Here is a 13,712-nt window from a genome sequence, read left to right as displayed (position 1 = left end):
AACACCGCTCAACAGCGATTTTGTGCGTATAATAAATTGCCAAATTTTTGTAAAAAGCATTTTATTGTGCAAATATTGTGCGATGGCAGCACCATCGCGAAGAAGTTCACTAGCAGCTCCAGCATCTTCTTAATGGTATTAGTTTCCTTGTCACACGCAACGGTCGAGCAATGTCTCTCTTTCCCGTAACTCAGCACAGCCAGAACAATAGAACAAGGTGGTGGATTTGATGTGCGTGGTCCAATAGTATATGGTATAATTCACGCGAGTACCTGTGGCCCAATGGGCATACCCATTAGAAACCCCTCTCCTCCAAACCATTCCCAACACTAGAGAAGAAGCCGACAGCATCAGAGACATACTACCCGACATGGTGGAATTAACAAGGTGTGCTATTATCTCGGACGAATTTCGTCACGTTCTGCGCAGCACCAAGTTGTCGCCATTTTGCAAATAGCAACCAATAGCAACGCGATAATAAATGTAAACGAAAGTGCAGTGTTGCCAAGTTGGGGGATTTTCCCCCAAATTTGGGGTTTTTTAATTTTCCCTGGGGATTGTTTAGGGGAATAATAAGTTTAGGAGGGGACTTTTTGAAGTCCGCCACGCGGCAAGCTTTGCTGCGCCCTGTATGCGGGAACCAATACTTTTATAAATAAAAGCCTAACATCTTATATAAGAATAGTAATAAGACAAGTTACAAACGTTTTTACAATATGTCTACAACAGATAGAAATATTCGTGCATCGTGCTAAAATTGTCTAAAATATTTTGCAAGATGAACAAAAAGAAATACACACAATTTTATAATAAAGCTTGGGAGAAAGATCCAGAGTTAATGTGTACGTCTCTTAATTTAATTTAATTTAATTTTATTTTATTTTATTTTTCTTAGGTTTTCTGTAGAACACTGCCAATCAGAATGGGATTTAATTTCTAATAAAGTATGGAATGAAACAGAGAATTACTTACAATTTTGGTCAGAAGTATATAATGATAAAGATAGTGCTGGAAAATATTAGTAGATTAGCATTAGGATTACTTTCATTACCAATTTCCAATGCAACCGTAGAAAGAGCATTTTCCACCTATAATATAATAAAATGTAAATTAAGAAATCGACTTTCTGTAGATATGGCAGAAGCTCTAATGAGAATTAGATATTACTTGAAAAGTAAAAATATTACCTGTGTAGATTTCGAACCAACTACATCGATGATCGAAAAATTCAACATATCAATGTATGGTGACACTAATCTTAACAACGATTTGGAAATCTTAGAATTATTTGAAATTATACAATAAAACTTTTTAGCGATATATATTACGATATATATATATATATATATATATATATCGTATAGTTTTTACTTTTAAGATTTGTAATTTCCAATGTAGAAATTTTAATATTTGAAATTTTTAATTTATAAGATGATCCTTTAATATAACCCTGCTAGTTTATATATATTCATATTAATATCATATATATATATATATATATATATATATATGTGTGTGTGTGTGTGTATTATTACATATTTATTTTCTTAATATATAATAGTTCCTTCGTAGTTTGCTTACTCACTCCACTCTGTAACATTATAATATTTTGTATTTTCTAATATACTTACATTTCAATTTAATTTCTTTTGTTGTAGACCTTGCCTAGCTCTTTAACCTATTGGGGGAAAATTTAGGGAATTTGTTTCTAGTCTTAGGGGATTTTGGAGGATTTTCAGATACGCATTTGGGGACAACCTTCGAAACGACCTGGCAACATTGCGAAAGTGTCACGACACAGGTTATGCACTGTTTCAGAGTCTCGCACATCGCACAATGCCATCGTGTTCGTTTAAACAGCGTAAAAACACGTCACGAAATAATAAACATGTTAGGTATTTTTCATTTCCAAAAAATGAAGAAATGATTGCGCAGTAAAAAAGACTGCAAAGAAAATGTCAATGCAAAGAACGGTATGTATATATGCAATATTGAAAGGTGGCAAATGGAATTTAACAAATTAAATATAATAGAATATAATAAAATACATTATTTAAAATTTCTTTATCTAGCTCGGGTTTGTTCTCAACATTTTAAGACCTCGCAATATAAAGATCGGTCATTTTTACGTGAGATACTACCTATACAGGGTGTCCCAGACCTACCGTATCACCGGTTAATGGTAGATTCCTGAGGTGATTCTGAGACGAATATTCCTCTTGCAAAATGTCGAGGGTGACGTAGTTTCGGCGCTACGAAGGGTTGTAGTTATCCTATCCTTGTGTAGAATTTTCCCGCGTTCAGTGACGTTGAGTCGAAGGGGTCCTGCGCATCGTGCACACTTCAATTTGATCTTAATTTTTCGCGGCTGTTCAAATTGAAGTATGAGCGATGCGCGAGACCCCTTCGACCCACCGTCACTGAACGCGGGAAAATTCTACACAACCCAGCAAACACAAAATATAACTATTATATAACACAGAAGTAACACGTAATATAACAACTGTTATATGTTATTAATGTTGAGGTTGCATAATTTACTTTGTAACTGCAATATAACTGCGTTATAAAACTGTTATATTGCTCTGTTATACATTGGCTATAATAATATAACAGTAATATAACTCAAATATGCGATATTATATAACTGTAATATTTGCATATTCTGTCTATGTTATATATCATTTTTAACATTCAGATGACGAGTTGTCCGGTAGATGGCTTCGTTTCTCGCATGCAAAATATAATACAAAATATATATAGGAACGGTGATCACGGCAGGGCACAACTTGTATCGTAATTCCATTTCTACGATGAAGTGGTACATTTTTGAACGAATAATAAATAAGAGGAAAGTACGAACTTGTACATAACGTTTAGGAAAATTAATTAAACATGTACCTGTAGTTGTAGAGAGAGGACGAAAGAATAAATAATATATATTCCATTTATATAACATTTAAATAACATTTTAGTAACACGTTATATTATTGTTATATTACTGCAATTTCGTTTGAGTGGGAAATTACAACTAACATATACGTTACATGTAATGAACATGTTATATTGCGTGTTACATTCTGTTATATTATGGCAATATCATTGTTATATGACTGTTTGTTGGGAAGGATAGGATAACTACAACCCTTCGTAGCGCCGAAACTACGCCACACTCGACATTTTGTAAGAAGAACATTCGTCTCAGAATCACTTCAGGAATCTACCATTAACCGGTGATACGGTAGGTCTGGGACACCCTGTATTTTATTTTAAAAAATATATTTACCATAAGTACACACAAAAGATCTTTTATTTAATCCTTTTCTTATCCGAATCTTTTTTTTAATTCACTTAAATTATTCAAGATGGCGGACTCTTGTCACGCTCTCTTATTGGTCAGTAGAAATGTCTGCGCAGTAGCACACCTTGTTACTTCCACCATGGCCGATACTATCGCCAAATCTGCGGCACGGCATGGCTTTAAGCACCGACGAGATATTCTTAAAGACTAGTAGCCCTGGGTAAATGGTTTCGTGACCATAAAAGAGGCCCCAAGGGGCCCGGAGGTAATTAAAGAGTGCTGATATTATCGGGCGTATCCCGTTTCGACACGTAACGATTGGACACCGCATGATTAGACACGTAATATTGGACACGGAATGATTGGACACCGCACGATTGGACACCGCACTATTAGACACTGCACGATTGGATACCAATTTACAACCGATGAAATACGGGCATCACCTCAAATATCGATGAATTTATACTCAATCGACGCGTCCAAAACGAAAGAATCTGGCAAAGAAAATCGTCGCTCTGCCCCGTGAAGCGAGATATTAATTGTTAAATTCAAACGTTAAGAAACCAAACCGGCAATAAGAGTGAGAACGCAGTTAATGATGCGTGTTAGTCAACAATTTGTAACTAACCAATTATTACATGCAAGTAATGAACAAAGGAATTGGTTCATACATAATTTAATTAACAAAAGAGATGACAAAGAGTCCTTCGTACGTTTCGGCCCCGCTTCTGGTCATCTTCAGCGATACATAAAGATAACATTTGACTTACCTTCGATAGCAAACTTACCTGGAGAACACACTTATGTAACCTCAAGGCGGAATGCCAACGAAGACTCAATATAATAAAATCAATCGCCTCCTGCAACTGGGGAGCAGATAAAACCACTATCTTAAATTCATACAAAGCTTTGGTAAGATCTAAACTGGATTATGGATCTATTGTGTACGCGTCAGCGAAAAAGTACATTATAGATATTATAAACCCAATACATACTGCAGGCCTCAGACTGGCTATAGGCGCCTTTAGAACTAGCCCAACTAACAGTATTTTAGCCGAATCCAGCGAATCTCCCTTGAACATACGAAGAGAAAAACTACTACTTTTCTTCGCCTGCAAGATAGCATCACAGCCTACAAACCCTGTTTACCAGAATATATTCACTGACAAATATACCGACATATCTATACAGAAACCTTCCCTCCCAATACCCATATATACAAGACTCAAAAATATTTTAAACAATACTGGGCAAACCTTCCCTACTGTCATTACAACCTCAGCTCTTAACAAACCGCCCTGGCTACCTTATACTTCATCTCCCATAGATGATTCCCTAACTTTTTTCAGTAAAGAATCCACAAACCCTAATACATACCTCGCCCTTTTTCGAGAACTTTAAGCTAAATACATTAACGCTGGGCACATTTACACTGATGGCTCACTATTCAATGCAGGAGTAGGGTGTGCAACTGTATTTCTCCACGAAACTATTAAATTCAAACTAAATGACATCTGTTCTGTTGCTTTCAGCGAAGCTTTTGCCATCAGAAAATCTTTAAAAAAAATTTTATACTCCAAAGAGATAAATTACGCACTTTTTACTGACTCGTTAAGTGTAATCAATGGCATCAGAAACCCTGGTAACAAAGAACCTATTATACTAGACATAATCAATCTAATTAGAGAAATCCAGAATAACAAGAAAACTATAAAAATTATTTGGATCCCCTCGCATATTGGGATACAAGGAAACGAACAGGCTGACAAAGCTGCAAAAGAAGCAACTGCATTGGATGATATCTGCACTGTAGCCCACCCTGTCTCTCATCATGATCTTTACAATAACATACAAAAACAAATCACTAATAAATGGAACTACCTCTGGTCATCAAATCCTCTAACCAAATTACATATTGTAAGAAACAGCATCTTTGAAAAAATACCATATAACACAACAAATAGAAGAGACCAAGTTATACTCACCAGACTAAGAATAGGTCACTCTAGATTAACCCATAGTCATCTTTTCACTCATAACTCACCCGCATTATGCCAACACTGTAATATAAGAATCACAATACCACATATCCTTGCAGAATGCCCAGCATACCACCAATCCAGAATAAAATACAACATACCGCCTGATATTTGCATAAGCCTCAAGAACAAAACAATTTTACCTAACATTATTAAATATGTTAATGAACTTAATTTAAGGTATTTATTATAAACCAACCATCACTACAAAGTACGCCAAGCAAGCAGTGACGCTACCCATATAATACGTTAGTTTAGGTATATGTACTAATGTAAGATTCACTGACCGAGACGTACCACTGTTCATTATCTGTACATCGCACTGTATACTATCTCTGTATAATCTTTGTATATTGCACTCAAAGGAAGTGGTCGCTAATAACCTAGCTGTTGAAGCGACCTTAAATAAACCTATTTTTTTTAAAAAAAAAAAGATAACATTTTTTACGATTTTCTTCCGACAATCAACATTATAAAGTCTTTCACCACTCCTCATATCTCCTCAAGTTTAAATGATGAGGTAAAATGATGAGAAAAACCAGGAGATTCCAGTATGGAAATGTAAATGTGAATGTGAAGGTACCAACCTCCTGTAATTCAATATTGTTATGTCCGAGTTGGCCATCTGGCATAACGAAGAGCCGGTCAGCTGCCGATCGCTGAACGTCGTCGGATCGGCCGTCGGAAGAAGACGCGAGCCTCTTAGCGACGGGTCGCCAGGAGAATAAACAAACAGTGACAGAAGAGAGATTCGGACGTGGTCTGAGAAGTGACGGACGTGTATTGCATCTCGCTCTCATTGCAATAAATCTTTATCGTTATTCTATAAAAGTGTCGTTTCATTTCGTGCGCGAGTGTGTGCGTCGAACCGGAGGCCGCCCAGACGCAACAATATATTAAAGTTATACTGTTTATTACTAATATATTGGGTACTAAACTTAATTTTAAAGGATTTACAAGAGATGGCGCAATGAGCGCCTGATGGCATCGGCCCATACTGAAGCCAATCATATGAAAACCCTGTCATTAGGCTTTAAGATCAGTATATTTCATTTGGTCGAAGCGTAAACAATGTATTGTTTTAGTGCATTCAATATGTCGAGTTTTGTGCCAACGAAACTGTTAAGTATATGAATGTAATAAGGAAGGTGCGCGCGCAATACAGTTGCAGTTAGTCAGGCGCGCAAGCAATAAAGCAGTTCAGTTCAGTCAGCATACATAATCTTGTGATTATTTCTGTAAAGACATAACAATTGGCGACGAGGTAAATTCGCCGACATTGCATAGTTTTATTGCCTCAATACGTGCCACGAGGCGTTGGGCAACATATTCGCTCATAGCCTTCCATTTATTATCGGACACACGATAGTTAACCTCAAAGTTTGGCGTCACGATGTCCCCGGCAATCGCAACCCAATTGTACAGCCACTATCGGGTCGATCGAACCGTTCGTTCCCGGTAAGACGGTATCATGGAAATCATATATGGAGCGTTTGCAATTTTATTTGGAAATAAATAATATTACGCAAGACGGACACAAGCGAGCCGCATTATGCACGCTCGTCGGCAGTCAAGTGTACGATACTATTAAATCGTTAGTAGCACCGGCGACTGTAAGTCAAACGCCGTTTCAAGACATTGTTGCTAAATTAAACGATCATTACGAGCCTGCACCGAACAAATGGGTAAGAAGATTTCATTTTCATAAGCGCGATCAACGACCAGGTGAGGCTATCGCTGATTACATTGCAGAATTGCGGAAATTGGCTCAACACTGCGACTTTGGTGCCACGTTAGACGAAACATTATGTCTTCGTTTAGTGTGCGGGGTTCAGGATGAACGCTTACAACAAAAGTTACTCGCCACTACGCATCTTACGTTACAGATCGCACAGGAAAAGGCTGTAGCTCATGAGTTAGCTATAACTGAGTCTCGCGACATGAGAAGTATAATTCCGCAGAAATCAGAGGTACGATTAGTCGAGCAAAAGGACAAATCGCAGAAACATAGGAAGGAAAAGACTCCTGTAGAGGTACATAAGGCATGTTATCGCTGCGGTAAAACTAATCATCCACAGTCTAAGTGCCTATTTAAAGACAGTATTTGTCACGCCTGCCAGAAGAAGGGCTACATCGCATCAGCATGCTGAAGTAAGAAGAAAATAGAAGATACTTCTACGGTTAAAACGAATAATCGCACGAAGTGGATGGAAACATACGACGAAGATACACCATCTGCTATCAATAGTATTAAGGTAGCACGTGTACAATATCGCGGTAATAGGCCTATGTTAATGGAAGTACATATCAATGGTAAAGAGGTTCATTTGGAATTGGATACCGGATCAGCATACACATTAATTAATGAAGAAACAAGGAAACGACTACGGATCAGCACTACGCCCTTACATAATTGCAAGCTTCGCGCATACAATCAAGGAGACGTGGAGGTAAAAGGCCAAGCACAAGTTCACGTCGAATGGAAAGGAAAGAAATTGCAGTTATCGCTTATCGTAGTTAAGCAAGGCGACATCATGGGCCGTGATTGGTTTTCCAAATTGGGATTCAACGTAGTCAACGCATTTCATGCGGCAACTATATTTGAAGTACGTTTGGAGGAATAAGAGGATCTTTTCAAACCGGGTATGGGCGCAAATACACGAGAACCCATACATATCAAATTGAAGCAGGATGCCAAACCTCAGTTTCGAAAGCCCCGTCAAGTTCCATATGCGTTGTTACCCTTAGTGGAAGAAGCCCTAGACGACATGGAACAACAAGGAATAATAACTAAAATCGAGCATTCCGAGTGGGCAACACCAATAGTCAGTATCAAGAAACCCAACGGTAAAGTCCGGATTTGTGGCGATTACAAGGACACGGTAAATTTAGCCACTGAGACAGTGACATACCCCCTACCGATCTTTGAACGATTGCTGGCGGGAGTGAGCGGATGCGTAAAGTTTTCCACGCTAGATTATTGACAAGCGTATCAACATTTACCGGTCGATGAGGATACAGCGAAGTTACTCGCCATAAACACACATAGAGGCTTATACAAGGTCAACAGAATGCAATTCGGCGTTAACGTGGCAGCGTCTATATTTCAACGTTATATGGAAGAATTATTGGCAGGAATTCCAGGCGTCATACCATTTTCCGACAATATTTTGGTCGCAGGTACCAAGGAGAATCACGACAGTCGCTTGCAAGAAGTACTTAACCGGATTAAGAACGACAACGCTCGGATCAACAAGGATAAGAGTCAGTTCGGTGTACCGGCAGTAGAATTCCTAGGTTATCGTATAACTGCCAAGGGCATACAACCATTGGAGAGTAAGGTGGAAGCTATCAAAGAGGCCAGAGCTCCACAAAACAAAACAAAATTATTAGCGTTTTTGGGTCTTCTTAATTTTTACCATCGATTTTTGGCTGGCGCCACACATGTATTGGAACCGTTACATCGTCTACTGGATCGCGATAAGGAGTTCAGATGGGCAAAGCAAGCAGTAACGGCATTCCAGCATGCCAAGGAGTTATTGCAATCCCACTAGGTACTTGCTCATTATGACGTTCATAAACCATTAATATTAGCTTGTGATGCGTCACCGTATGGAGTTGGAGCAATCCTTAGTCACATCGAGGCAGATGGCACGGAAAGGCCCATCGCATACGCTTCAAAAACACTTAACGCAGCACAGCGTAATTATGCACAAATTGATCGAGAGGCATTTGGAATAATATTCGGCATAACTAAGTTCCACAATTATTTATATGGACGTACATTTCGAATATATACAGATCATAAGCCTTTATTGGGTATATTATCGCAGGGCGCACCAACACCGCCCATGGCATCGCCCCGTATGATTCGCTGGTGCGAATTATTATCGGCTTATGATTACGACTTGCAGCATCGACCAGGCAAGCATATGGGGAACGTAGACGCACTCAGCCGTCTACCGTTACCAACGCAGGATATCGGCATGACCAAGATGATCGACATTGCGTTACTTGAAAATGCCCCAGAATGGAACATCGATGCATTCATCGTAGCACAACAGACGAAAAAGGATCCAACACTCTCACGCGTATTGAGATGGGTCACGCATGGTTGGCCAGACCTACGGAAGGAAACAGTTCCAGCCATATTATCTCCGACGAGATGAACTATCGACGTACAAAGGATGTCTTTTATGGGGAAATCGGGTTGTAATACCCAAGACAATACGTTCGCGAGTCATTCAAATGTTCCACGAGGAACATCCAGGCATCGTGCGAATGAAGGCATTGATGCGAGACTATGTTTGGTGGCCAAAAATGGACACGGAAGTGGAACGATGCGTTAATGCATGCACAACATGCCAGGCGACACGAAAGGAACCGCCTAAGGCACCCTTGCTACCATGGGAACGCACAAGGAATCCCTGGACGCGTCTTCACATGGATTTTGCAGGACCGTTCCGTGGTCAGACATTTTTAGTCGTTGTCGACTCATATTCCAAATGGTTGGAGGTATTCCCCATGGCATCGACGACGTCAAGAGCAGTCATCGGCGAATTGCGGAAATTATTCGCAACGCACGGATTACCGCAAGTTATAGTGTCAGATAATGGCACGGCATTTAATTCAGAGGAGATGCGGAATTTTGCCGCCGCTAATGGAATTCGGCTTTCTTTTATCCCAGCATATCACCCCGCCTCTAACGAACAGGCGGAATGCATGGTTCAAGAAACAAAGAATAATTAGAAATGGATAACGCAAGGTGATTGGCAGACACGATTGGCCAAATTCTTGTTATATAATCACATAACTCCATCCACCGCAACAGGCAAATCACCAGCCGCAATGTTAATGAATCGTCAACTACGGTCGTTATTAGACAAGATTCATCCGGACACCGGGGTGGACAAGGAGGACATCGATTGTACATTGAGAGGTCGTTCTTTCAGTGTAGGTTCTTTCAGTGTAGGAGATGTAGTTCATGCCAGCGTTGCCAGGTCGTTTCGAAGGTTGTCCCCAAATGCGTATCTGAAAATCCTCCAAAATCCCCTAAGACTAGAAACAAATTCCCTAAATTTTCCCCCAATAGGTTAAAGAGCTAGGCAAGGTCTACAACAAAAGAAATTAAATTGAAATGTAAGTATATTAGAAAATACAAAATATTATAATGTTACAGAGTGGAGTGAGTAAGCAAACTACGAAGGAACTATTATATATTAAGAAAATAAATATGTAATAATACACACACACACACACACACATATATATATATATATATATATATATGATATTAATATGAATATATATAAACTAGCAGGGTTATATTAAAGGATCATCTTATAAATTAAAAATTTCAAATATTAAAATTTCTACATTGGAAATTACAAATCTTAAAAGTAAAAACTATACGATATATATATATATATATATATATATATATATCGTAATATATATCGCTAAAAAGTTTTATTGTATAATTTCAAATAATTCTAAGATTTCCAAATCGTTGTTAAGATTAGTGTCACCATACATTGATATGTTGAATTTTTCGATCATCGATGTAGTTGGTTCGAAATCTACACAGGTAATATTTTTACTTTTCAAGTAATATCTAATTCTCATTAGAGCTTCTGCCATATCTACAGAAAGTCGATTTCTTAATTTACATTTTATTATATTATAGGTGGAAAATGCTCTTTCTACGGTTGCATTGGAAATTGGTAATGAAAGTAATCCTAATGCTAATCTACTAATATTTTCCAGCACTATCTTTATCATTATATACTTCTGACCAAAATTGTAAGTAATTCTCTGTTTCATTCCATACTTTATTAGAAATTAAATCCCATTCTGATTGGCAGTGTTCTACAAAAAACCTAAGAAAAATAAAATAAAATAAAATTAAATTAAATTAAATTAAGAGACGTACACATTAACTCTGGATCTTTCTCCCAAGCTTTATTATAAAATTGTGTGTATTTCTTTTTGTTCATCTTGCAAAATATTTTAGACAATTTTAGCACGATGCACGAATATTTCTATCTGTTGTAGACATATTGTAAAAACGTTTGTAACTTGTTTTATTACTATTCTTATATAAGATGTTAGGCTTTTATTTATAAAAGTATTGGTTCCCGCATACAGGGCGCAGCAAAGCTTGCCGCGTGGCGGACTTCAAAAAGTCCCCTCCTAAACTTATTATTCCCCTAAACAATCCCCAGGGAAAATTAAAAAACCCCAAATTTGGGGGAAAATCCCCCAACTTGGCAACACTGGTTCACGCTCGAAATTATACATACATCAGGCGAGAAATGGAAGGACGGTTACGTTATAGAAAATACCGGCCCGCGCTCATACACAGTGAGGTTGCCGGACAGACGGATTTGGAAACGTCGTATAGATCAGTTACGACGACGAGAGGTTCGCCTAGAGGAGGACAGTTACGAGAAAACATCACCACAAAGCATGACGACCCTGGAGTCACACACTCTGGCAGCACCAGATCCGACGGCAGAGGAGCAGCCTATCATCGAGCCGCCGATTCCGCTCTCGGAATCAATACAATTTACTCTGACCAATCAGGAAAATATCGCAATCACGTGATCATTGGCGCATCTCTGTTATACTATAGGATCTCTAGTTTGTGTGGTTAGTTTCTAAGTACGAACCTATTTTGAAGAAAATTTAGCTGTTTGCTCGGTCGCGCCAATCACTGTTTGATGGTCGTTGAGGCTTGTTGTCTCCAGCGACTTTCGGTAGTGTTACCGGTTATTTTTCTGTCAGTAAGTAGAAATAATTGCGTTGCGTGCATCTGAATTGTGTGTTTATTTATATAGATGTATCTTGTTTGTATTATAGAAAAATAACTATGTAATTCGGCACTTGAGGAGGACCCAAAGTGGGAACCCAAAAGGTCGAAACGTTGTGCGTTTAACATCTAATAAATAGCCGGGATTGGTCGTGCTACTATTCAGTTGCCTTTCATTAGTTTCTAAGGTTTGTAAGAAAAGTATACATGTAAAATTAAGTAATTGTATGTACATATAAAACATTTAATCTCATATTAGAATATAATTATTATTTTACATTAAAATTGAAAAAATGAAAATACATGAACGTTGAAAATATTGTAAGGTCACAATGTTAACCTATATTTTACGTCATATGTACATAAATTAGAGTGGATATCCAGAATATATGTAACAATGCCAGGCTGTTGCGTTCCGAGTTGCAAGAACTCATCCGCTAAAAGATATTTGATGAAACATTTCCCAAGAAATCCTGAAATAAGGGCTCAATGGACGTTAAATATTCCGCGACCAAATTGGATACCCACGACTTATAGCTGTATTTGTGAGGTATGGTTCATACTTATTTAACTAACAACTAATTTCTTAGTATAAATTACATATTATTTATTTTATTTATGTTTAAGATGCATTTTTTACCAGAGATGTAGGAAAAAACACGGGTTGACGGAAAAAGAATTTTGAAGCATAATGCAATACCAACCGTTTTTTAAACAATCCCTAAAGCAGTTGTTGCATGTACAAATACTGAATTAATGCAATTAGACATGGATGACAGATTGAATCTCGTCAGCAATAAAATGTCCATTGAAATTCCTCACGAACCTACTGAATCTATCATTGAGGTTATGGAAAATGAATCAAATCTATCTTCATCTCGCCTTAATTGTGATATTGATTGGAAGAAAAAATATGAAACATTCAATGAGTTATATGAAAAACGTGAAAAGACTTATCATGATGTTCTAAAAAAATACAATAAGTGTAACATCCTTAAAGAAAAGGTGAAAAAGTTAAATGCAGAAAAAATAAGTTTACATAAGCAATGTGTAAACAATAGAAAATCACAGTCCATTATTAAAAACATATTTAATGATGATCAAATAAGAGCATTGGTGAATAAATCAAATCGAGGCTCTAAGTGGTCTGAAAAAACAATTAAAAAAGCACTTCGACTGAAATTCTCTTGCGGACTGAATGGATACAACGAACTTTTGGGACAACGTATGCCTTTGCCATCAGTGCGTACTTTACAAGAAAAACTAGAAACCCCACTTTGAAGAAGGAATTTGCGAAGAAATTTTCGATATTTTAAAAGAAAAAGTACGCGGCTTTGCAGATGATTTTCAGGTTAACCTTTTATTCATGTATCCTTTCAATAAAATGATATGTGCGAAATAATATCTATTATATTTCATGTATTCATTCTTGCCCTATATCCTTTTATATATGTATTCTCCAAATTAACTTTACTTAATGTAATTCTATCGCATCTTTACTTTGTCAGTAGGCAGAAAATTCGCTTATTTCATTGGTTCCGCCATATTCTTGCAAAGG

The 13,712-nt window shown here is 37.6% G+C and overlaps 2 protein-coding genes and 1 long non-coding RNA gene across 6 annotated transcripts; 2 read left to right on the top strand and 1 right to left on the bottom strand.

The window, feature by feature from the left end:
* Nucleotides 1-560: 560 nt before the first annotated feature.
* On the bottom strand, nt 561-1,713 carry LOC113561661. Its single transcript, XR_003406350.1, has 2 exons — nt 1,632-1,713; nt 561-1,207 (listed from the first exon to the last, which is right to left on the bottom strand). It is a non-coding gene; the product is annotated as an uncharacterized LOC113561661 (long non-coding RNA).
* Nucleotides 1,714-6,390: 4,677 nt separating this feature from the next.
* Nucleotides 6,391-7,501, top strand: LOC105280666. Its single transcript, XM_011341366.2, has 2 exons — nt 6,391-7,028; nt 7,096-7,501. The coding sequence occupies exons 1-2, from the start codon at nt 7,025-7,027 to the stop codon at nt 7,491-7,493; spliced, it is 402 nt and encodes a 133-aa protein (XP_011339668.1). The 5' UTR covers nt 6,391-7,024; the 3' UTR covers nt 7,494-7,501.
* Nucleotides 7,502-7,963: 462 nt separating this feature from the next.
* LOC105280668 (uncharacterized protein K02A2.6-like) lies at nt 7,964-13,562 on the top strand. 4 transcript variants are annotated; one of them, XR_003406345.1, is made up of 5 exons: nt 7,979-10,296; nt 11,681-12,128; nt 12,205-12,342; nt 12,526-12,704; nt 12,782-13,562. XR_003406345.1 is itself a non-coding variant. In XM_026968377.1 (2 exons), the coding sequence occupies exon 1, from the start codon at nt 9,454-9,456 to the stop codon at nt 10,090-10,092; it is 639 nt and encodes a 212-aa protein (XP_026824178.1). In that variant the 5' UTR covers nt 7,964-9,453; the 3' UTR covers nt 10,093-12,128; nt 12,205-12,315. The 4 variants fall into 4 exon arrangements, 1 of the variants encoding a protein (XP_026824178.1); XR_003406344.1 differs by lacking the exon at nt 7,979-10,296 and adding an exon at nt 10,916-10,930 and having other exon boundaries at nt 11,030-12,128; XR_894164.3 differs by lacking the exon at nt 7,979-10,296 and having other exon boundaries at nt 11,320-12,128; nt 12,183-12,342.
* Nucleotides 13,563-13,712: the final 150 nt, after the last annotated feature.

Source organism: Ooceraea biroi, chromosome 3, assembly GCF_003672135.1.
Source record: "Ooceraea biroi isolate clonal line C1 chromosome 3, Obir_v5.4, whole genome shotgun sequence".
In the NCBI taxonomy this organism is placed as follows: Eukaryota; Metazoa; Arthropoda; class Insecta; order Hymenoptera; family Formicidae; genus Ooceraea; species Ooceraea biroi.
Note: the sequence above shows the minus strand (reverse complement) of the source record. Positions and strands in the feature narration are given on the sequence as shown.

Bases quoted from the DNA above. Each gene is read 5' to 3' on its own strand.
- LOC105280668 (XM_026968377.1), top strand. From the start codon at position 9,454: ATGGTTGGCCAGACCTACGGAAGGAAACAGTTCCAGCCATATTATCTC.